We start from the raw sequence: 24,707 nt of genomic DNA on the forward strand, positions 1-24,707 counted from the left end.
TTTTTAAATGTTCTACTTGATGTTAAAATGAATTGTAGATTGCACATCTTGCACAAATTGAAGATGATAGAGCTGCAATGGTTATTTCCTGGCATCTGGCAAGTGACATGGACTGTGTGGTCACCCTGACCACTGATGCTGCACGTCGTATATATGATGAAACTCAGGGTCGTCAACAGGTGTTACCCCTTGATTCTATTTATAAGAAGACTTTGCCGGATTGGAAAAGGTCAGAGAAATGTGAACATACTCAATTCTTTTTTGGAATTCATTGCCTGGTTAATTTTCCAGTATTAGGATCAGACTTAGGAGCTCACACATGCTGGTCAAGATCTTTACTAAGCCCAAACTATACCCCAATCTTTTTTGTTGTTGTTGTTCACTTTGTTTTTGTTTTTTAAAATCAAAGCCTTTATTTATCATTTTTTTGTGCTAATCCTGGAGGTTGAACTCAAGGCTAGGGCACTGTCCCTAAGTATTTTTGCTCAAGGCTAACACTCTACCACTTGAGTCACAGCTTCACTTCTGACTTTTTTAATTTTTGTTTTACCTTTTTTAAAAAACTGATTTATTTATTGCCAAAGAAAGTGAGTACATTTCTTACCAAACTTGTTACCTCCTTCCTCATTTTTCTCCCACCTTTCCCCCTCCCTCCTCTAAGTTGTACAGTTGGTTTACAGCATATAGTTTTGTATTACTGTTGCATTGGTTTACCTTTTACCCTTCGTCTCTCCATTTTGATGTTCTCCTTCACTTCCCTACTTCCGATAAATGTATATACAATACCCAGGGTACCAGAATCAGTTAGTGACATCAGGGGAAGAAAGGCAAAAGAAAAAGGCATAATTTCACATGGTACATTGAACATAACAACAATCATAAACCACTTATTTCTATAACTTGGAGTTCATTTCATCATCTTATATTTCATCATGTAATCTAAATAGATTGAGAAAGTAGCTGCCTTTTGAGCTCAAATCTATATTAAAAAAAAAATTACCGCTCTGCTACTCAAATGCATTTTAGATAACATAAGACTTCTGCCAGGTCAAGATCACTATATTGATAAGGGGAATGCTTTTTCTGGAAAAAATTTTCTCTCAGAAAGGTCTGTTTTATCCCTATAGTCCCTGGAGACCAATTAATGAAAATATTTGATTTAGGGATGGATGAATGAATTTAGGGAAAGAATGAATAAGGTTTGCTATAGGAACTAGTTAAATATCAGTTCCTATTCTTAGTATTCTTTCCTCACCTCTTCCTTTTTGGAGGTATAGGGATTTTTACCGGTTACTCTGATTAACTTCACCACCTCCTTCTCCATAATATATAGTCCCAATCATTTATTATCTCTGCAACTGATTATTATTATTATCCCTGGGCTTTAGTTGTTCTTTCTACTCTGTGAGAGTAGGAATTCAAGGGTATTTAAAGCCTCCCTTATCTGTCCTAGAATTCAATTTTGCAACTTCCTGTACCCATTCAGTGGCCTCACTTGAGGGCAGGTAGGTTGTTGGCATCCTCATAAGGTCCAGCTTTAGATAAAGGCTGTCTTTCTCCTTTCCTCATCAAGCTAAGCAGTTACCTTATATTAAGTCATTTTACTTACAGTTACTAGCACAAATAAACCAACCAGGTGTTTTTACGTGGTAACTATTTTTATTTCTAGGACACAGTACCTAATTATTTAGGCTGTCATTTGTAATAGATGGGCACTCAGTGTATGGTCAAAATGATGCATAATCGTGTTTCTCTTTTATTTTTAGAAATTAAGTTACATGTGTTTAATACCTTTGTTTTATTTTTTAAAATTTAGACCTCTACCTCATTTCCGAAATGGAAAATTATATTTTAAACCCATTGGAGATCCAGTTTTTGCCCGAGACTTGTTAACATTTCCAGATAATGTAGAACATTGTGAAACAGGTAAAGGTTATTGTAGTGTGTTTATTTTGTACAGATATTTGTGATAAAGATCTGTAATTACTGGTAATGAAATTTATGTTCTTTGCCTATGAGTGCTGATTTTATTAATGTTCTTTAATATTTTGGTGTTTTTAGTATTTGGTATGCTGTTAGGAGACACCATTATTTTGGATAACCTGGATGCAGCCAATCATTATAGAAAAGAGGTTTGTACTTCATTTCTTTTTTAACCTTAGGTCTAATTAATTCTAACTTAATGTTTTTAAAATTTAACATAGTAAGCTGGGCGCCGGTGGCTCATGCCTGGAGGCTGAGATCTGAGGATCAAAATTGGAGGCCAGCCTAGGCAGAAAAGTCCATGAGAATCTTATCTGCAATAAACTACTCAAAAAACCAGCAGTGTTGCTGTGGCTCCAGTGGTAGAGCCTTACTTAGCCTTGAGCACAAAGAGGCTCAGGGACAGCATCTAGGCCCTGGGTTCAAGCTTCAGGACTGGCTAAAAAATAAGACAACATAATAAGGACATAATAATCATTCTGTTCTCAAGACATGGTGGCACATACTTGTAAATCCTAGTAGCCACAAGGCTGAAGCAGAGGGTTGAGAGTTCAAGGTTAGACTGGGCTACATAGTAAGATTATGTCTATAGGATAAACAAAAAAACATTAATGATAGGTGCATATACAAATAACGAAGTAGCTTTGGCCAACCCAACTTAAATCCTGCATATTAATAATGTAAGATTGGACAAAAATATGTGAACATGTTCTAAGACGCAAATGCAAATGAGATGTATTTAAAGTTATGATTATCTGAAACTCAAAACTCATTGTTGGAGACAGTATAATTTGGTATAGTTTGCTAGACTGTCATAAGAATATTCGACTTGGACAGCTTAAACAGTACAAGCTTTTCATCTCACAGGCTTTTAGGCTGGGAGTCCAAATTCAAGGTGCTACCAGAGTTGGTTTCTTAAAAACTGAGTGAGGGGTCTCTTCCAGGCCTATCTTTCTGTCTTATAGATGGCTGTCTCTCCCTGTATATCCCTTCATATTTATGTGTGACCCTGTCCAAGTTGCCCTCTTAATGATAAGAATAGTAATCAAATGCCATCAGAGCTTACTGATAACCTCATTTTAAATTAAATGGTGTATACAAATGCTATAATGGGGATTAGGATTTCATACCAAGTGTAAGGGAACACAATTCCATTTATAGCACCTTTGGAAGGAAATTTGACAATGTAAGCTACCTCCTCTGAATTTCTCCAAAGGGTGTTAGCTAGTAACAGTTTGTGTAATTACACTGGAATGATGGGAGCTTGCCATAATTCCCCTACTTTTCTGATCGCACTGGTTGCCATCTAGCCAGTCAGCTAGCATTGTCCAGTGGTTCCATTGACCCTATCTGCTTGGTGCCATTAAGAGTTTTAGCATAATCAGGGCTGTGCACTTGCATTCCCAGCTCTCAAGAGTCTAAAGCCAAAGGATCATTTGAGCCTAAGAATTTGAAATTATCCTAGGCCACATATATATAAAACCATGTTAAAAGTGGGGGAAAGGAAGAGGAGGGGAAGAGAGAGAGAGAGGGAAAATATTCCGGGGGGCGGGGGTGGGGTGGGGTGGGGGGAGGGTAGTACTGCCATGCTTGACTTTGAGCCTGAGGCCACAGTCTAGCAATAGATTGGATTTTATCTTAGCCCTAAGGCTGACCATTTCTTACTCATGAACTTTTTGTTGATATACAGGCGAAAAATGAAAAAAAAAATCCCCAACACAGCAAGTTCCAAGTTAGAAATACCCTATTGAAATTATTTTTGAAAATTAATTAGATTCTACTTCCCACTCCTAGCTAGTTGTTACCAGCTGGCTCAGCACTGGGACTGCAGCTAGCAGCCTTGGCTTTCTCCATATGGGCAATCTTCTTGTAGCTACTTGAGCTTTTTCACAACATGGTATTTGGGTTCCATGAAGGTGGGGTATGTCTCAAACACTGATGACAAAGCATTCAGGTCTTTTAAATCCCAGCCTCTTCAGCATATACTCACTTCAGTTGACTAGTATCTGACCAATCTGTATTCAAAGAGGGGTAGAATGGTAGGCATGGACTTCTTTTCTTTGACGGCAGCAGCAAAGATTTCGTAGCTGTTTTAAAACTATAACAAGGTATTAAAGTAATATATAGGTGATCTTATATAGCTCAGTGGTAGAATGCTTGCAAAGAATGTATAAGGCCCTGGGTTTAACTTTCCAACACCAATCAATGAATATTATAGATATGTTCTACAAATGTCTCAAGATGGGCTGGAAATGTGACTTAGTGGTAGTACCACATACACAGAAAAAGTCAGAAGTGGTGTTGTGGCTCAAGTGGTAGAGTGGTAGCCTTGAGCAAAAGAAGCTCAGGGACAGTGCCCAGGCCCAGAGTTTAGACTCCAGGACTGGCAAAAAAAAAAGTCTCAAGATGTATACAAAAAATTCTTTAAGATATAAAATATAATCTTAGAAGCAGGCTTAAGTGCTCCTCAAGTAAGATTAAACAGCATTATTATAGCTTACATGATAGGATGGGAAGAAGCTATTAAAATGTATTATATTTTGGCAAGGAAAATGTACAGATGGCTTACTGAAGGTTGCAAAATGACTATGTCTAGGATAAAATCATATATGTGAAGTAGTTTTTGACAATACTGGTGTTGAACTTGCAGCTTCATACTTGCTAGGCAGGCACTCCACACTTAAGCACACCCCAGCCCCTACTTTCTGTACTTTAAAAAAAAAAAAAAAGAAGAAGAAGAAGAAGATGCACTATGTAATGTTGGATATTTTACTTTTTATTGCTTGTATGTTTACTTAAGAAGGAGAGCTGGGGATATAACACAGTGGTAGACACTTCATAGCACATGCCAAGAGCTGTGTACAATCCTCACATTGCTCATTTAAAAGAAGTAAAGGAAGTCTACTTTGAAACGTTATTATAAAGATTGAGAAAATTAACACATATAGCACACTGACTTTAGAATATGTAAATTCCAGTAAGTAAAGGTCTTTTTTGGTATTCATAGAATGCCAAAAATTATTAAGTCTTCAATTGAAGACTTAAATTCTTTGATATACAAGATGTATTAGTTCCTATATGTACTGTTAATCAAACATGTTGGAGCATACGCTCATCCGCTGAGCTCTAAGTAATACATTAATAAGTGTTAAAGGTCTGAAAATACTAGGAGGTTAGCCTTATGTTGAAATAATTGTGGAATTGCAAACTGAAAATGAGTAAGAATGTTTGCAGCTATGTAAGAGAAAAATAGACCAGTTTAAAATAGGAGCTATTAGGGGCTGGGGATATAGCCTAGTGGCAAGAGTGCCTGCCTCGGATACACGAGGCCCTAGGTTCGATTCCCCAGCACCACATATACAGAAAAAAAAAAAAACGGCCAGAAGCGGCGCTGTGGCTCAAGTGGCAGAGTGCTAGCCTTGAGTGGGAAGAAGCCAGGGACAGTGCTTAGGCCCTGAGTCCAAGGCCCAGGACTGGCCAAAAAAAAAAAAATAGGAGCTATTAACATGAAATACTGCAAAGAGTTGTGAAGACATTATATATCATTGAGTCTCAATTATAGAAAAGAAACCTTAAGCCCAAAACAAGTAATATCTATATCTTATCACACTAATTCCTGGTAGAGCTAGAAGTAGTCAAAGCAGTTTTTCTTCAGGCCTGGTAAAGAAGCAGGAAGAACTTTGGCTTCTTAAATTTAGGAAAGCTAAATTAATGATATTATTGAAAATTATACAGCAAATATTATTAAGTATCTCATATTTCCTTGTGAATCTAGTAATGGAAACCATAAACTATTTCAGAAAGTACAAAATGGGCTACTGTCTGGTGACCATTAGCATTTTTATGTGTCCTTAATTATGTAATAGAGACTATACCTCTTAAATGTTAGAATAACCTGGTATCTGTTTATAGAGAACTTAAGCAGCTTTACTATTAAGAATAGAATCAACAGATAACATAGTAACAAGAAGATTCTAATTAGTTTGATCAGATAATTTAAGTATGATGTATGAGACAAAAGTGTGTGTTATTAACTGTTGAATAACCAGCTCCCTGGCAGAGAGCAGGGAGGCTTTTTTTTTTTAGCCTTTCCCAGTTTCCATGATGTAAATATTCATCATGACTCTTTTTCAGATGCTTATATGAAATCACTGAAAGCAGGAGAGCTTGCTCTTGGAGTCTTGTACAAACTTGATTTAGCCACACCACTGTGCACGGAGGCTTACAAACTAGACAAATCAAATAACCATAGAAAACTCCAGGATAAGATAAAGTGCTATTTTCAATATTAAAATTTTTGAACTGTAGGTAAACAGAACATTGAAGGCAGATTCTTGAGGTCTTTTGCCAAATTAATTAAACTCGAGCACCAATTTTCATCCTTTTGAGGGTTTCAAAGGAAGGATAGGAGATAAACCTAGAATTCCTACCATTGTAGGGAGTCTGAAACAAACACATCTGGACTAAATCTTAGTTCTAAGAATGAACAAAATGAATTTTTTTTTAATGCTGTTTTCATCTCAGCTCTTGCTGATTTTGGAAACTGACAGAAAATTGACACAGAAAAAAATATTTTTTCCTAGCTAGCTCAACAACAACAACAAAAATTGGTCTTTATGTCTGTTTGCAACATGCATTTATACTACTTCTGGGGGGGGGGGGAAAAACTCAAGGTAATTTTTGGTTTCTTATAGGAGGATTGGAGGATCCTTAGATGTCTCACCTAAACAAAGCCAGATTTTTCTCTAAAAGAATCACTGTTATCTTAAAGCTGAAGTTATTTCCATATTAAAATTGAGAGCAGGGAGACAGAGGAGGTGATTATGATCAAGATTATGCATTATATACATAAATGGACATGATAAAATTACTTGTGCAACCAATTGTTATAAATAATCAAGAGCATATGTTTTTAGAGCATGATTAATATAGCTCAATGAAGTGTTACAATGAGAAAAGAAAAATATCAGATCGTTAGTTTCTAAAAATAGGTAGCAGGGCTGGAGATATGGCCTAGTGGCAAGAGAGCTCGCCTCGTATACATGAGGCCCTGGGTTCGATTCCCCAGCACCACATATACAGAAAATGGCCAGAAGTGGCGCTGTGGCTCAAGTGGCAGAGTGCTAGCCTTGAGCGGGAAGAAGCCAGGGACAGTGCTCAGGCCCTGAGTCCAAGGCCCAGGACTGGCAAAAAATAAAATAAAATAAAAAAATAGGTAGCAAATTATTGTCTGGGCAGACTTAACAGTTTAAAAGAAAATGAGTTAATTGAAAAATGGCTTCAACTGCAAAAGAGAAATGGGGTGTAAAAGAGTGAAGAGACAGGAATGACAGAATGAGAAAATGTAGATTCTAATGAATGTGCCAAGAGAGAAAAATGATCAGTCAATACTTGAAAGACTAATTCCTGGAAACATTTTATAATTGGTAAAAATTTCTCCAATCTTCAAAAAAATACTTTTAGGTGGATATGATGGTATAGAGCTGCAATCTGAGCACCTAGAAGGCACATGTGGGAGGATTGTAGTTTAAGGACAAACTGGGTAATATAGCAAAACGTATGCTTAAAAAATAAAAATTATGAAGTATATGTAAAATAGTTACTTTTATCTTTTAATTGATTGTAGCACATATTGATTTTCTTTCAAATTTCTGAAGTTATATACAATGATCTAATTAAGTACTGTTTTAAAGTTCTGTGCAGAGGTGCTTTCGATGTTCCTTGGCATATTTCAGGAGTCTGTTATTTTTCTCTAAATTCTTTATGCCATTTCTCTAAGTACTTTATGCCATTTATATTGACACTTCAACTTCTTGCTGCTTAATCCCTTTGCCTGTCTCTACAAAGGTTTTAAATAAGATAATATTCAGAATTGCAGTCCTGTTGTTCATTCACAAAATTTGCAAAAACTGCCATGACTTTTAGTCTTGACAAGTATGCTTAATGAAGTAGAATTATTAAATCAAGAAGGGCAATTAAAACTGTCTATGATGTTTGTAGAAGTGTTATAGAGTCTTTTCTACCAGAGACTTGTAATTGTCTTCTCCATATTGCTATTCTGTTAGCAAAGAAACATACAGCAGTCTGTAAGCTTAAATATTTATTATTTGAGATATTAATCCTTAAAACTTTTGTGTTGCCACCACTGGCATCACCTGTACAAAACACAAATACACATCAAGTTAATTAAGTTGTGATCATTTACTATACCAAACCAAATACTTTTTTAAGTGTGTAAATAATTCTTCACACGATTTCTTTTTTTTTTTGCCAGTCTTGGTTCTTGGACTCAGGGCCTGAGCACTGTCCCTGGCTTCATTTTGCTCAAGGCTAGCACTCTGCCACTTGAGCCACAGCGCCACTTCTGGCCGTTTTCTGTATATGTGGTGCTGGGGAATCAAACCCAGGCCCTCATGTATACAAGGCAAGCACTCTTGCCACTAGGCCATACCCCCAGCCCCACAAGATTTCTTTAACAAAGCTGTCATACTAGTACTCAGGAGGAAGATCATGAGTTTGAAGTCAGTCTGGACTACATAAGACGACTCTTTAAAAAAAGATTGCTTCCTTTTGTCAATGTATTTTTTTGGTGTGGATGTGCCATAATTAATATAACTTACTAACACTTGTAAGTTTACCATTTTTCATTATTTAGCACAGTGAATGAATACAGGCTCTTTTGGAAGCTCCTTGAACAATGTATTTTAACATTTTCAAAGCTGCCTTGATAATTACTGCCATGGATTACAGAAGTACCTAGTTCTCAGGATTGTCCCTTTTTTCTTTTATGAATTAAATTAATAATGTGACCTTTTCCATTTGTACTGATACTATTTTAAGCTAAAACTTGAAAAGAATTTTTCTCTTCTCAGAGCAGTTGAATGAAGTTGCTCACTAATATTCATTTGCTTAAAATAGGTTGTTAAAATCACTCATTGCCCCACACTACTGACCAGAGATGGAGATCGAATTCGAAGTAACGGAAAATTTGGAGGACTTCAGAATAAAGCTCCTCCAATGGATAAACTTCGAGGAATGGTGTTTGGAGCTCCAATACCAAAACAGTGCAGGATTTTAGGGGAACAAATAGGTAAGTTGAATAAGTTCCTAAATAATAATTTCTAGTTTGGTTTTAATCTTTTAGGGGGTTATATATTTAGATTCTAACATTAAAAGCCAGTAATTTTTGTAGGGTAATATCTTACTTAGTTTTGTTTTGTTTTTTATATCATAAGAAATTTATTTCACATATAATAAGAAGCATATTGAAAAAGTTAAATATTTATCATCCAGATAGTGGGAAAACAATATAAGGTTGTTTAAAAATCATACCACTAGGAAAATATATATCACAGCCCTGACACAGCAAACAGGCTATAATTTCAAGTAGTAAGTTGGTTAAAAAAAAAAAAAAGACATGGTCCCTAAACAAAAGATAGGTGCCATGCTGTACTAGGGCAATACCACATGTAGTAAAGACTCATGGCACACTGGTATTGGTAATGAGTTCGTGTCTATGTTCTTTGCTCTAAGGGAGTTACAGCTCTTCTCAACTGAAGTTGCTTAATTTTTTACCTTCCTGTGCCCAGGGGATGAACTTAATTAGGATCTGTAACTCAGGGGCTAGGTAAATAATGCTGGGTTTAGGCTTTTATTCCATTCTCTTCTACAAAATCCAAGGATTTTGGTTTCCAGTATTTTACAGTTCTCTTAACTAGACAATGGTTCCTATTTTAGTGTTTATTACTGAATACTGTATTTATGCATCCCTTTTCCCTGCAATGGGAAGTATCACTGCCAAGACCATCCTATCATTCTGCTACAAAAAGGCTCAGGGCTTATGAGCTAGTGGAGGAAGCTCTGTGCTTTCCAACCTCAAGTGTGACACGTCCATATCCTAAGTCTAACTTAGGCAAAACCAAGCAAAACTAAAGATCCAGAAGCATTTTCTTCCCCTTCTATATTGGTGATCTACCAGAATTTGCTTTATAACTCCTAGAAATTTCTGTCATGACACTTATAGTAAACAGGAATTGGCAATAGACACACCTCAAACTTCACCAGATTAGAGGTGGGTTACAAGAGTGTGCCAGGGCTGGGGATATAGCCTAGTGGCAAGAGTGCCTGCCTCGGATACACGAGGCCCTAGGTTCGATTCCCCAGCACCACATATACAGAAAACGGCCAGAAGCGGCGCTGTGGCTCAAGTGGCGGAGTGCTAGCCTTGAGCGGGAAGAAGCCAGGGACAGTGCTCAGGCCCTGAGTCCAAGGCCCAGGACTGGCAAAAAAAAAAAAAAAAGAGTGTGCCAACCTGTTGCAGCCTGTGTAGTAAGAATATGGTAGTTGGAGGATCTCTGGCTTGGTACATCGGAGATCTTTACTGCCATGAAAAGCACTTGCCACATGAAATTTAGGCTCTAGAACACTCTCCCATGCTATTGTAACCCAAATTTAGCACCAGTGTTTTCCATTTCATTTTCTTTAATTAAAACGTAAAAGAATCATGTCCAGAGGCAAGTGAAATATGCCTTAAACTTGTTGCCATCCTTAGTTTCTTCACTTATAAACTTTGCTTAAGAGACTAAAATTCCCATTTCTTATTAAATTGATTCCTGCCTGAGCCCCATGGTCACTAGCAAAGTCTTTTATTTTCCAATGGATGAGAGAGACTCCATCTTCTTGGTCATATTTGGGATGAGGTGCATGTGGTCATCCACACACTTGGTCACACAACTGTCCAGCTGCCGTTTTACTTGAAGCTCCTTATTCCCTGCATCTACTGAATCTTTGGCTTTGTCATTACAATGCATGGTGCATCAGGCCAGGCGGTCCTGGAACTTTTCCAGTTCACTGGTCACCAAGGCCTGTGCTTGAGCCAGAGGTGCATGGCAGTGCTCGATGCACTGGTACACCTGTTGCATGGACGCCTGGCTATCTTCACAGCTGCACTCGAACATGAGGCCCTGCATCTTCCAGATGTTCTCTCTCTCCACACTCTTCACCATGGAGTCCACTGCCTCCTGCACCCAGAGCTGCTGCACCTCCACCATGGAGGTGGACCCCACCTTGTTTTCAGTTTTTTAAGGAGCCTACTGACTTCCATATTGGCTGGATAATTTACATTCCCACCCACAACGTATAAGGGTTTTTCCCCTGAATCCTTGCTAGCGTTTGTTGGTTTGGGGTTTGGGTTTTTTGTTTGCCTATGAGGGCTGCCACTTGAGCTGTATCTCAGCTTTTTGCCACATTAGACTTCTTTCTCCACCCCTCCCCCGCCCCCATACTGGGGTTTGTACTCAGGGCTGCATATTTACTAGATATGTATGTGCTCACCCCCCCCCTTTTTTTTCTTAAACACGGATGTTTTTGAGATAGGGTCTCATTTTCTGGTCAGGTACACACTAGACTGTGATCATCTTTTACTTCCCACTGTAGCTGAGAAGACAGTGTACACCACCACATCCCACTTCTTCTGTTAAGGTAGTCTCATATTCCATAGACTTCTTTCTACTCAGGCGAGCGCAGAATGGAGATTTTCCTCATTTAGCTTCCCACATAGCTAACATGATGTGCCCAAATATAGATTAGAAAGAGGTCTCACATGTATGTGCAGGCTGGCCTCAAGCTACAGTCCCCCCAATCTTAGCCTCCTAAGCAGCTATAATTACAGGTGTAAGCCAATAGTTCAAGCTTTTTTTTTTTTTTTTAAATTCCCATCAGTGTGGCGCTTGAACTCTGCGTCTGGGTGCTTTTCCTGTGCTCTACCACTTGAGCCACAGTGCCACTTTTGGTTTTCTGGTGCCGGGCTTAGCTCTACTCCCCCCCCCCCCCCCCCCCCCCCGCCCATCTACGTGGGAGGGAGTCCTGGGCTTGTCTGCCTCTTCCATGTGGGATCCTTTCTCACTCTCTCATGTCCCCCTGGCCAGTAGGGATTAGTCGCAGAAGCAGGGACCCAAGGTAGCCTCAGTTTGCGTGTGGTTGCGAGACCCCATGCCCGCCAGCCAGGAGTCCCAGAGAAAGCCTGTGGGGCGGTCTCATTTATTCAAATGAGGAGCCAACAGATATACCCCCAAAGGCGGGCACAGGAGAGGGGCCACTGGTTGGCCACAAGGGCTGTCCCTCAAGTGATGTCAGGGGACTTCCTCTAGATGCGTGCTCGCCCCCAGGGGCGGGCGCTTCTCTTCCTGTTAAAGGCGGAAGGAGAGGGGATGGGCTAAAGCCAGCTGTGCCCTCTTAAAGGCACAGCTGTCCCCAACATTCTGGTACTTAGCTGGAGGTAAGAGTTTCACGGACTTTCCTGCCCAGGCTGGCTTTGAACTGTGATCCTCAGATCTCAGCCTCCTGAGTACCTAGGATTATAGGCATGAGCCACCAGTGCCTGGCCAGCTTTTTTTTTTTCTTAATGTTATTTTTTAGATAGCATATCCTGTTTTTGTCCAGACTCAGAACACAATGCATCTCACTATAGCTTCCCAATTAGTTGAGACCAGAGGCACATATCACCACATTCAGCCGCTGAGATGAGGTTCTCACTTTTTGCTAGGCTAGAATGGGTCTCCCAGTTTGTTTCCCAAGCAGCTGAGATTATAGTCACGAGCCCTTTTGTGCCGAGCTTCTTTGTTTTCTTCATTGTTTCCATTAAAACTAGGGCAAGATAGAAATCAGTGTAATTTAGATGTACATTTCCTTTTTGGCTACAGATATTGGATATGTGTACATTGGCAGTTGGTACCTCTTTTTTTGAAAACTACTTGGTCAATTTATTTGTTCATCAATCTTCCATTCTGTTGGCTGTCTCTTCCTTCTGATAGTTATTTCCATTGTGGTTCAGAAGGTTTTACATGTGTTAAAACCCCATTTGTCCAGTTTTGCTTTTCTGAGTCCTAGTCAGAAACGTTATGTTACACATGAGGAAATGCTCAACATTCCTGGGCATGAAGGAAAAGCAACATTGGGATTCCATTTTACCCCAGTAAGATTGATCAGATTCCAGCATTTGAATAAATACCAAATGCTGGTGAGAATGTGGGAGAAAATGAAACCTATTACATTATTGGTGGTAATGTAAACTAGTGGAACCAGTCTGGAAGGCGGTTTGGGGATTCCTCAAAAAACTAAACATAGGGAGCTGGGAATATGGCCTAGTGGTAAGAGTGCTTGCCTCGTATACATGAAGCCCTGGGTTCAATTCCCCAGCACCACATATAATGAAAAGGGTCAGAAGTGGCGCTGTGGCTCGAGTGGCAGAGTGCTAGCCTTGAGCAAAAGAAGACAGTGCTCAGGCCCTGAGTCCAAGGCCCAGGACTGGCAAAACAACAACAACAAACTAAACATAGTCATTACCTTACTCACATAACTGTAACCCTCTGTACATCACCTTTACAATAAAATTAAAAGTAAAAAAAGAATTACCCTATGATCCAGCCATACCACTCTTGGGCATCTAACCCAGAGCATTATAAGTCATTTACACATCCATCCATGTTCACTGTTGTTACATGTCTCAAGTATACTCAACGATCCTTTGAATTTCATTTGCATTCATTGTGATGCTCCTTTCTGATTTTACTAATTTGAGCCTTTTAATAGTTACCTGATCTTTATTCTTTCTATGTGCTATTTTGTGGTTTGAGTCGTCCTTATTTTTCAGAGCTTATTCTTTCAGGTGTATTAGGGTAATTATCTTAGTTTCTCTGAATTTTTAATGAATGTACTCACAGCTGTTAATATATCTCTCGTAGACCTGCCTTTCATGTGTCCCAAAAGTTCTAGTAAGTTGTGCTTTCATTTTTGTTTGGTTCAAAAAATTTTGTATTTCCATTCTTACTTCTTCAGTGATCATGTAAAAGATGAATTGTCCAGTCTCAATGTGTTTTATGTATTTCCTCTTGTTACCAGTTTCTAGTTTCATTCCATTGTGATCTGATAAAGGAAATTATTTCAGTTTTATTTGTTAAGACTTGCTTTATGTCTTAAGATACAATTTGTTTTGGAGAATATCTTGTGAGCTTGTATTTTGTGGCTGCTGAGTGGAATATTTTGTAAATATCTGTTAAATCCATTTGATTCACAGGATCTACACAATTCCTTGTTGATCTTGTTTAATCTGGATGACCTCTCTGCTGGTGAGAGTAGGGTACTAAGGTCACCCAATATTTCTATGTTGTATAAGCAGTAGTGACTCTTACCTCCAATTAGCCACTAGAAAACCAGAAGTAGAGCTGTGGCTCAGAATGGTAGAGCACTAGACTTTAGTGCAAGAACTCAGGAATAGCACCCAGGCCCTGAGTGAACTTCAAGCCCTATGAATGACAAAAATGAAAAAGAATTTCAGTGTCTTTACCAAATTTACTCTTTTAATGTCCTGTATTGTATTCTTATTTTATTCAACTCTTTTAATTTTCTTGAAATTCATCTAGGTGTTTATTTGTGATTTCATTCATTGATCAATTATATAATCATTTGATATATTCATGATAAGTGGAAGTAAAATTTTGCTTCACCAAGGCTAGTGTTTCACACTGGAGCAATTGTTTTTTCTCCAAATCCCAGCACTGTTTTAGATTTGCAGGAGATGTAGAGTTGTCTTGCTGCTAGAATAGCCAGTGTGCCACTTGGGCCATCTGCTTCACCTTGTGATTGCAACATTGGTACTATTTTATAGTAATGCCTGAGAACTACTTTTAAAACCATAAAAATTTTCTTTCTTTCTTTTATTTTTTTTATTTTTTAATTTATTTGTTTATTAATTGAACACAAATTTTTTGACAAGGTGTTGTGCAAAAAGGGTACAGTTACATAGTAGGGCAGTGTGTACATTTCTTGTGATATCTTACGTCCTGTTTTTCTATCTCTTCTCTAGGTCAGGTAGACATATATACAATATACAATGTATCAGGAACATATACAGTAGCCACGTGACCACGCCCAAGAAAGTTCGCCTAGGGCTTTAAATGTAAAGTTACTATCAGTACAGAAAGTGACAAGTACTTTTAAAACAGAAAAATTTGTCCTTTTTCTTAGAATTTGTAATAAGTTATAAAAAACATAAGGATACTATCACCACTCACTTCCCCATGTAGATTTTGTATTTGAGTATATTGACCCCACCTACACATGTACATTGTTCCTAATCCACATGAGTTTCCCTAATCCAAAGATTAGGATTAGGGACAATGAACCTGTAAAATCAGTACACTATTGCCAAATCTGAAAAGTTCCAAAATCTGAAACATTTTTGGTCCCAAATAGTTCATGTTATTCAACCTATATTCACTAATATACCTAGCTACATATGTATGTGTTTTTCACATGTATTCTATGTAGAATTGTGGATAATTTCCTTTTTAAAATACAGTTCTTTTCTCATACAGAGTATCATTATATTTGATGTACATTGTTAACATGTAATTTCTACAGTTTTATATATAAACTATTGCATATTTGCTAAATCTTAGGCGGTTTTTCTATTTCTGTGAATGTTGATCATTTTTGTGTTGCATTTAGAGTTTGGTATTTTAAGTTTTTCTTTGTCCATTCAGAAAGGATTTTGCTACATTGCTCAGACTGGTTTTGAACTCATGATCCTTGTACATCAACCTACTCAGTGCTGAGATTACAAACATTCACCGTAAGCTCTGGACAACATTTAGAGTTTTGAAGAGCTAGATAAACACTTTAGGGGTTAAGAGTTATAATAGTCAAGATACTGTGAAAGTTTTTATACAATCAAATTTAACCAGAACTATTCAAACCACTTTTGGTCTGTAGTTTACTAATACTAGAGTCTATTTAATATTTAATGTTTACCAAACCATGTAGTACATTTCAGACAAAATAAATTTACGTGTTTGAAAGCTAAAGATTGTCAAAAATCTCTCCTATTACTCATCAGCGTTCATTTAGGTAATAGTAATTTAAGTAGCAAAACCCCCACTGTATTTAATGCCCTTTCTGTTAATTCTCCCTTTCAGATCTTTTTCCTTGTATAGAATTCCAGGGACTACTTGGTATTATTCAGGATAGCACTGAGAGACACATCGATTGACCACTTTGATGTGGAAACTTCATAGGTGTGGAGATACAATTCACTGATAGAGTATTTGCCAAGCATGTGCAAGTAGCTGGGTTCAATCCCCAGAAGCACAAGGAAGGGGAAGGATTTTGACTGAACACTCTTGCTTGATATGAAAATAAAGACAAGCCATCAGAAGTAAATTTAGTAGATTTTTGTAGTTTTTGTACTTAACTTGCTTACATTAAGTTTTTTTATGGTTTTAAAAGTCATTCCCGGGCTGGGGATATGGCCTAGTGGCAAGAGTGCCTGCCTCGTATACATGAGGCCCTGGGTTTGATTCCCCAGCACCACATATACAGAAAACGGCCAGAAGTGGCGCTGTGGCTCAAGTGGCAGAGTGCTAGCCTTGAGCAAAAAGGAAGCCAGGAACAGTGCTCAGGCCCTGAGTCCAAGGCCCAGGACTGGCCAAAAAAAAAAAAAAAAAAAAAAAAAAAGTCATTCCCATGTATTACCATAAAACGCTACTGATGTTGATCATTCTTTAGTAAAACACAGATTTGATGTAATAGTAATAATTATTCAAATGTGTGATTTCTTTTCAGATCTTCTTCAGCAATATCGCTCAGCCGTGTGCAAGCTGGGTAGTGTGAATGAGGACCTCAATGGTCAGTTAGAGTACCTTCACACTCCTGATATGAAGAAGAAAAAGCAAGAACTTGATGAACAAGAAAAAAGTTTGAAACTCATAGAGCAAAAACTTGGTATATTTTTATGTTCCGTTAACTTTCCTACATAGAGATAAACGTTTATGATGAGAGAGTCTGACTACAAAAAACAAATAGATGATCTAAACTTGACAAGAAATTCTTAATATCTAAAAACATTCTTAAACATTCTTTAACATCTACATCACTTGGTAACTGGTTTTAAGCTATACTATTACCAGGAATAGTAAATAGGATTCTGAGTATTACTTTGTAACTGCTTTTTTAAAAAATAAATTAAGATATCTATGTTTGCTTTTTTTTCATATAATATTGTCTATTTATAGTTTTTTTTGTATTTTCTATTTTTATAGGTATGACTCCTACACGTAAGTGTAATGATTCTTTGCATCATTCACCAAAAGTTGAGATGACTGAATGCCCAATTCCTCCTAAAAGAATGAGAAGAGAAACTACAAGACAGAATAGGTGAGCACATTATGACCTGAAAGTTATTGTTGGTTTTTTGTTTTGTTTTGTTTTGTTTTTTGGCCAGTCCTGGGGCTTGGACTCAGGGCCTGAGCACTGTCCCTGGCTTCCTTTTTGCTCAAGGCTAGCACTCTGCCACTTGAGCCACAGCGCCACTTCTGGCCGTTTTCTAGATATGTGGTGCTGGAGAATCGAACCCAGGGCTTCATGTATACGAGGCGAACTCTCTTGCCACTAGGCCATATTCCCAGCCCTATTGTTGGTTTTTAAAGCTTCTGGGTCACCATACTTTAAAAACAGCATGGATTTATTGTTAATTTCTCCATTCAGCCATTAGTATTTAAAAAGCACACACACAGTATGGATTTATAATTAATTTCTCCATTCGGCCATTAGAATTTAAAACACACACACACACGCACGTACACACACACACACACACACACACACACACACACACACCTCTGGTGTGAACAGACTGGGGATGTAGCTTAATAGTAGTAGAATGTTTGTCTACTATGAGTGAAGCCCTGGGTTTGATCTCTAGTACCACTTAGGGCATGATTAGTAGTAATTACGTATTTGGAAGGTGCATAATCATAGTTATGTATTTGGATAGTTTTCTGAGTGATTTTTTTATTTTTTGAAATGTTACTTATTTTTATTTTAAAAGTTACTATTGGGTTTGAAGGCACAGCTCAAGTGATAGAAGGCTCTGAGTTCAAAAGTACCACCAAAAAAAAAGAAGAAAAATATAACTCATAATAAGAGTGAAATTGTTTTTGTGTTATGTGGCCTACGTTTCAGGTATTTTGCTTCTTAGGATCAGCAACTATATAAAATCACTTGTATATTACTCTTTTTTTTAAACAGTTTACAATATTTGATTAGCAGAGTTAGAAACCCTTTAGCTAATTCACAAAAAAAAAAAATGAGTAGCCATTCACAACCTAACTGAAGTATTAGTTTTAGATATATATCAGTAAAGCGATTCCCAAAGTATATCATGGTTGTGAGTTTGGGGGGGGGGGGTGCTGTTATTTGCCAGATTTGGGGCTTGAACTCTGGGCTGGACGCTGTCCCTGAGCTCCTTTTGCTCAAGGCTAGTTAGTGCTCTACCACTTGAGCCACAGCTCCACTTCTGACTTTCTGTGATTAATTGGAGGTCAGTCTTATTATGGACTTTCCTACCCAGACTGGCTTCAAACTGCAATCCTCAGATCTCAACCTCCTAAGTAGTTAGGATTATAGGCATGAACCACCAGCATACATTTGCTATTATTTTAAAAGGTTTAAGTCTACTCTCTAAATAACATTCTCATATTATTAATACATGTAGTGTTTGAAATTGAGGTCTTACATCTTATCCTGCATATTCTGCATTGACTTCAATACATACTTTTATGCTCTATGTTGCTGGATGAATAAATAAAAGTAACATGGTTAGTTGCCATCTATCTGATGATGGGAAATGATCAGTGTAGTAGAGGAATAACTTAAAACTTTTTTTGTTTGAGCTCTTTTTTCTTTATTGTCAAACTGATGTACAGAGAGGTTACAGTTTCATACGTTAGGCATTGGATACATTTCTTGTACTGTTTGTTACCTCCTCCCTCATTCCCCCCTCCCCCTTCCCCTTCCCCCCCCCCATGAGTTGGTCAGTTCATTTACACCAACCACCAGCACAACGATGTTCATCACAGCACAGTTTGTCATAGCTAAAATATGGAACCAACCCAGATGCCCCTCAGTAGATGAATGGATCAGGAAAATGTGGTACGTATACACAATGGAATTTTATGCCTCTATCAGAAAGAATGACATTGCCCCATTCATAAGGAAATGGAAGGACTTGGAAAAAATTATACTAATTGAAGTGAGCCAGACCCAAAGAAACATGGACTCTATGGTTTCCCTCATAGGGAATAATTAGCACAGGTTTAGGCAAGTCCCAGCAGAGGATCACAAGAGCCCAATAGCTATACCCTTATGAACACATAAGATGATGCTAAGTGAAATGAACTCCATGTTATGGAAACGATTGTTATATCACTGTTGTAACTACTTTCAACATGCTGTGTGTAACTGTAGCTTCTATTATTGATGATCTTCTTGTAGCCCCTTTTGTGGTGTACCTGCACTATCTCTGTATCTTATCTGAGTATATTGGAAACTGTGTATACTGGTATTAGAACTAGGAAAGTGAAAGGGAATACCAAAATTGAGAGACACAGGGTAAAAAAGACAAACAACTACAAAAGCAATACTTGAGAAACTGTTTGGTGTAAATGAACAAAACTTTTTTCTATATATAAAGAAAGATAAAAGGATAAAGTGATAGACAATAGTAGTGACACATTTATCCGTTGTCAAGGAAAATGCACTGAAGCAGAGAAAGAACTAAAGGAATAAAAGGAGCCAGTCATATGGGTACTGCTGCCAGTTAGAAAGTAGCTTGGAACTGATGGGCATGAAGTGTTTGAAGAACTGAAAAGATGCTGCTAGGTCAGAGAAATAGAGAGCCAATGTGTAGTTGTACCTCTTTGTTCCTTATTAGCGGTCATTACGCTATCAGGTCATTTTTGCAAAAATGGATATGTTCACATAGAAAAAATAAGTTTTTTTTAATGAACTGCCAAGGAACCAAATAGTTGGAGAAAGTGTTCTTTGTAGTTCTCATATAAGAGAATGCTAAATTATCAACACAACTTTCCACTCCTAATAGCCTAACTGCAATAATGAGCAGTTGCGACTCAAAGAATAGGTAAAAAGTTGGTGGGGAAACTAAATTGGAAAAGGTTATATTGGTATACCTGAATTCTTTGACGAGTCTTATCAACTCTATAAATAGTAAGGTATTTGCTATACTGTATGTCAGAAGTTATAACTGTATACTTGTGACAGAAAGTATGCTATGTCAGAAAAAGTAACTTGTCATTAGATAATGACACATCCTGGCAGCCTTTCTCAACTTGGTTTCTGTGAAGGAATTAAACACTGCAAAAAACTGAGCAACTACTTTCTCAATTTCCCCTAGGATCATACCATTCTGGAAGCACACCAAGTAGGTTAATTTATTTATTGTACACATAGGATGCCCAGATTTGAACTTAATTATTTCACAAATCTAAATTTGTTTTCCATTTTATAGGAAGTATGGGGAATTTTAGAGTGAATTAAATAATTTCACTAGTAAATAATAAAGTCCCAAATAAAGCATTTGTTAGGACAAATGACTAGTTAGTTCTCCTTTGCTAATCAATGATATATGGTGCTTAGGATATATTCTAAAATATTCAAGGAAGAATATGTACAAGACAGTCAAACAAGATTTGGAAAAACATAATTACCAAAGTTCACCATAGAAATCCCCTATAGTATTAAATGCAGTATTTCATCTGCATGTAATCCTAGTGTGAGTTTGTATTTTTATCTTACATTTTTTTCTTGCCAATGCTGTTTACCAAACTCAGTTCCCTAGTTGCTATAGCATTTTAAGGAAGCATTTCATGCATTTCATGTACAGTAGACATTTTTCCCAGTTTTTGTTGTTTTTTGTTTTGTTTGTTTTGTTGTTTTTTTTCCCCAGTCCTGGGGCTTGAACTCAGGGCCTGAGCTCTGTCACTGGCTTCTTTTTGCTCGAGGCTAACACTCTACCACTTGAGCCACATCGCCACTTTTGGCTTTTTCCCTGTATGTGGTGCCGAGGAATCAAACCCAGGGCTTTCATGAAAGTATATGAAGCAAGGACTCTACCACTAGGCCATATTCCCAGCCCCATTTCCCCAGTTTTTTAAGGTAAAATTCTTCCTAGTAAAGAATTGCTCAGTAGTAGTTGCAGGTTAGGATGTGTAAAATGTGTACTTCTAAGACTATATTCATTTAGTCTCTGCACTGAATTTTGCCTAGACATTGCCCCATAGGCAATGATTTCCAGTAGGTAGGTAATAGGGGTGTCTATCCGTGGTAAGCACTATACCATTGAGCTCCAGCCCCTAGTCATTGATTTAGATCTTATTTATTAAGATTCTGTAGCAATTTGGAAGTGGTAGATATTATTTATTTTTTTTAGTTTATTTTTACTAGCAGGACTTTATCAAAGTCACACATAGAAATCAGAGGTTTAAATTTATAGTGTCTTATTGTGTAATATGAACCACATGTAACCTTAATTCTATATTGAATATTGAAGCTAGATTGAAAAGTAAGAAGAAACATGTTAATTTAATAATACTTTGCTTAAATCAACTGCAGAAATGTTATTATTTAATGTGCAAATAACATTCATGAGCTTTTTTTTGGCCAGTCCTGGGCCTTGGACTCAGGGCCTGAGCACTGTCCCTGGCTTCTTCCCACTCAAGGCTAGCACTCTGCCACTTGAGCCACAGTGCCGCTTCTGGCCGTTTTCTGTATATGTGGTGCTGGGGAATCGAACCTAGGGCCTCGTGTATCCGAGGCAGGCACTCTTGCCACCAGGCTATATCCCCAGCCCCTATTCATGAGCTTTTTTATATCCCTTTTTTCATACAAAGTCTTCCAACTTCATAAGACAATAAATCTCAACTGGGACTAGTTACATTACAGGTACTCTGAAGCCACACGAATCTAGTGGCTTATCTGTACCTAACCCCTATCATATCCCAGAGATAAGTTAGAGATAGTCTGTGTTGCCTCTAGTTTTCTTTTCAAACGAAAAATAAAGAAGGGCTGGAAATGTGGCTTAGTGGTAGAGTGCTTGTCTAGCATGCATGAAGCCTTGGGTTTGATTCCTCAATACCACATAGACAGAAAAAGCCGTAAGTGGCACTGTGGCTCAAGTGGTAGAGTGCTAGCTTCTAACAAAAGAAGCTCAGAGTCAGTGCCCAGGCCCTGAGTTCAAGCCCCAGGACTGGCGGAGAGAAAAAGACAGATGTGACAGCCAGAGGCAGAGAGAGAGAAAATGTGCCCTTTTGGGTTGAGAATATGGCTTAGAGGTAAAGTGCTCTAGTAACTTTAAAAAAATACCAAGAGAAACTGGAGCCTTTTGCATGTCTGAAAATACCTTTATTCTGCCTGGCATTCATTTCTCTTGAGATAAAGAGATAGAAATGAGGCTTAGAAAATACTACACACACAGGTGGGAAATACTCTAAATAAAAATAATGGGAAACTCACCTTCCTAATGGAACCCAATGGAGACTTGGGACACAGAGTCAAAAAGTGCAACAAAATCTTGAGAAGCCCAGCCCTGGCCCTGGAAATGGTAATGACGTGGAAATGGAGAGGAAGCCACAGTAAGAATATGCCAGACTTGGGCTGGGAGTGTGGCTTACTGGTAGAGCACTTGCCTGGCATGCATGAAGCCCTGGGTTCGATTCCTCAGCACCACATACACAGAAAAGCCAGAAGTGGCACTGTGGCTCAAGTGGTAGAGTGCTAGCCTTAAGCAAAAGAAGCTCAGGGACAGTGCCTAGACCTTGAGTTCAAGCCCCAGGACTGGCAAAAAAAAAAAGAATATGCCTGACTTCCATCATTTTCCCCTGCGGAAGCAGGGAAAGGCATAAAAAGCTATTGCTACAGTTAAGTAACAGTAATTACATTACAGAAATGTTGGTATATTGGCCTTCTGGCACTTTAGAGCCCTATCTGGTGCCATTTTCTAGTCTGCATATGGCCTGGCTGGGTGCTGGTGGCTCACATCTGGCTAGCTAATCTGGAGGCTAAGATCTGAGGTTTGATCTGGCAGTTTGAAGCCAGTCTGGGCAGCAAAGTCCATGAAACTCTTATCTCCAATAAACTATTCAGAAGAAGCCAGAAGTGGTCCTGTGGTTCAAGTGGTAGGGTGTTAGCCTTGAGAAAAAATTATCTTAAGAGACAGCACCCAGTCCTTGAGTTCAAGCCTGGACTAGCACAATACCAAGCAAAGTCTGTAGCCCTCCTTAACCTGCTCTGTTCTGTCCCAGTATAATTCTCAGACTCAATGGGGAAAACAGTTCTGTTTTAATACCATTAGAAGTCATCTAAGCCAGCAGAAAAAGCCTTTTTTGAACATAATTGTACTATCAAAAGTCATCACACATTTAAGAGGAGTCAACGAGATAGAAAGAAATAGCAAAAAAAACAAACCAAAACACCCAGGAGATGACTTGACAAAGTGCCAGTAGCTCATGCTTGTAATCCTACTGAGGAGGTTGAGGATCCCAGTACTGGATTATGATACCCGTCTAGCCAGGACATAAAGTTCATGAGACCACCGTCTCAACAAAAAGCTGGGTACACCTGCCAGCCTAGCTACACCAGGCCATAGAAAGACCACCATTATTAATTAGAAGAAGGGAAGAGTCTGGATAAAGAGTAAGTAAGTATTGTTGCTAAAATATGACTACAGTCACAGAAACTTCCCAAGTAGAAAAGAAGTTAGGAAACTGAAATAATTCGTACTACTAAGAGGCCCTGAAAGGAAAATAGAGAAATGATCACATATAAAAGAATTTTCCAGGGATAATGAGAACAGATCTGTTGAACCCCCAGCCCAGTACAGTGACTGTCAAACAATGCACCAAGATACTTCCTGGTGAAATTGGTAACTATAGAAAAATGCACAAAGGGTACTTCCTGGTGAAATTGGTAAATATAGAAAAACAAGGAAGGGTCTAAATGTTTAACTTTGTGATAGCAGTGTTAAAGATTTAGGTTATAAATGTGTATTTTAGTCTATGACTTCTTCTTTTTGCATCACATCCTACTTGTCTTTGTTTTACAAAAGATAATTTGACAAATAAGTAACACATCCCCAATTTCAGCTTATTTTCCATTTGTATTGAACTGACAACTCAGTGTCTTGTAATATGAAATGAAAGTAGATAACCATAATAGAATGTTCATATATTTCATCCATAAAATCAGAAAATAGTAGGAAGGGAAATAGGAAATAATGTATCTATATATATATATGTTTATATGTATTTTTTTTGTAAATTTTTATTGTCAAACTGATGTAGAGAGAGGTTACAGTTTCATACATTAGGCATTGGATACATATCTTGTACTGTTACCTCCCTCATTCCCCCCACCCCCTCCCTCTTTCCCTTCCCCCCCATGTGTTTATATGTATTAAATACCTACTTTTTACTTTTTAATAGGAATTGCATACCATGTTTTGTCAACTACATGATATTGTTAGTTAAATGTTATTATTTTACAAAACAAAGAAAAACAAAATTTACATATGACATTCTTAAATGATCTGGACTTCAGGGATTTTAAATTGTGAGAAATGTGTATTTTAAGTTTCTATGCTTAGCAGTTAGCAGACTACCTAGAGTTTGTAGATGTTGCTCAGTAAGCAAACATCTGTATAGATATTCAAAGCATTCACCATATTATCACCACATTAATGAGATTATGGATATTCGTTAATATATTCATTTTGATTTTTATTTTGTGACTTCTATAGTCATAATTGTTCAGAGAGAGAGTGTGTATGTATTTGTGTTTTAAGCAGTGAACTCTAGGGCTTCACACATGCTAAGCAA

At 37.9% G+C, this 24,707-nt stretch overlaps 1 protein-coding gene, 1 long non-coding RNA gene and 1 pseudogene across 2 annotated transcripts in view; 2 read left to right on the top strand and 1 right to left on the bottom strand.

Moving 5' to 3' along the window:
- The window catches only part of Smchd1 (structural maintenance of chromosomes flexible hinge domain containing 1), a 138,105-nt gene that overhangs the window by 111,209 nt on the left and 2,189 nt on the right, over positions 1-24,707 (top strand). The window contains exons 42-47 of the mRNA XM_048363666.1: positions 39-229; positions 1,817-1,926; positions 2,062-2,132; positions 8,902-9,073; positions 16,603-16,761; positions 17,079-17,193. Coding sequence (XP_048219623.1) covers positions 39-229; positions 1,817-1,926; positions 2,062-2,132; positions 8,902-9,073; positions 16,603-16,761; positions 17,079-17,193 — 818 coding nt within the window. The remainder of the gene's footprint in view (positions 1-38; positions 230-1,816; positions 1,927-2,061; positions 2,133-8,901; positions 9,074-16,602; positions 16,762-17,078; positions 17,194-24,707) is intronic.
- On the top strand, positions 5,720-7,429 carry LOC125364217. The gene is made up of 2 exons (XR_007213445.1): positions 5,720-6,974; positions 7,199-7,429. It is a non-coding gene; the product is annotated as an uncharacterized LOC125364217 (long non-coding RNA).
- On the bottom strand, positions 10,629-11,033 carry LOC125364213 (annotated as a pseudogene).

This window comes from Perognathus longimembris, chromosome 15, assembly GCF_023159225.1.
Source record: "Perognathus longimembris pacificus isolate PPM17 chromosome 15, ASM2315922v1, whole genome shotgun sequence".
In the NCBI taxonomy this organism is placed as follows: domain Eukaryota; kingdom Metazoa; phylum Chordata; class Mammalia; order Rodentia; family Heteromyidae; genus Perognathus; species Perognathus longimembris.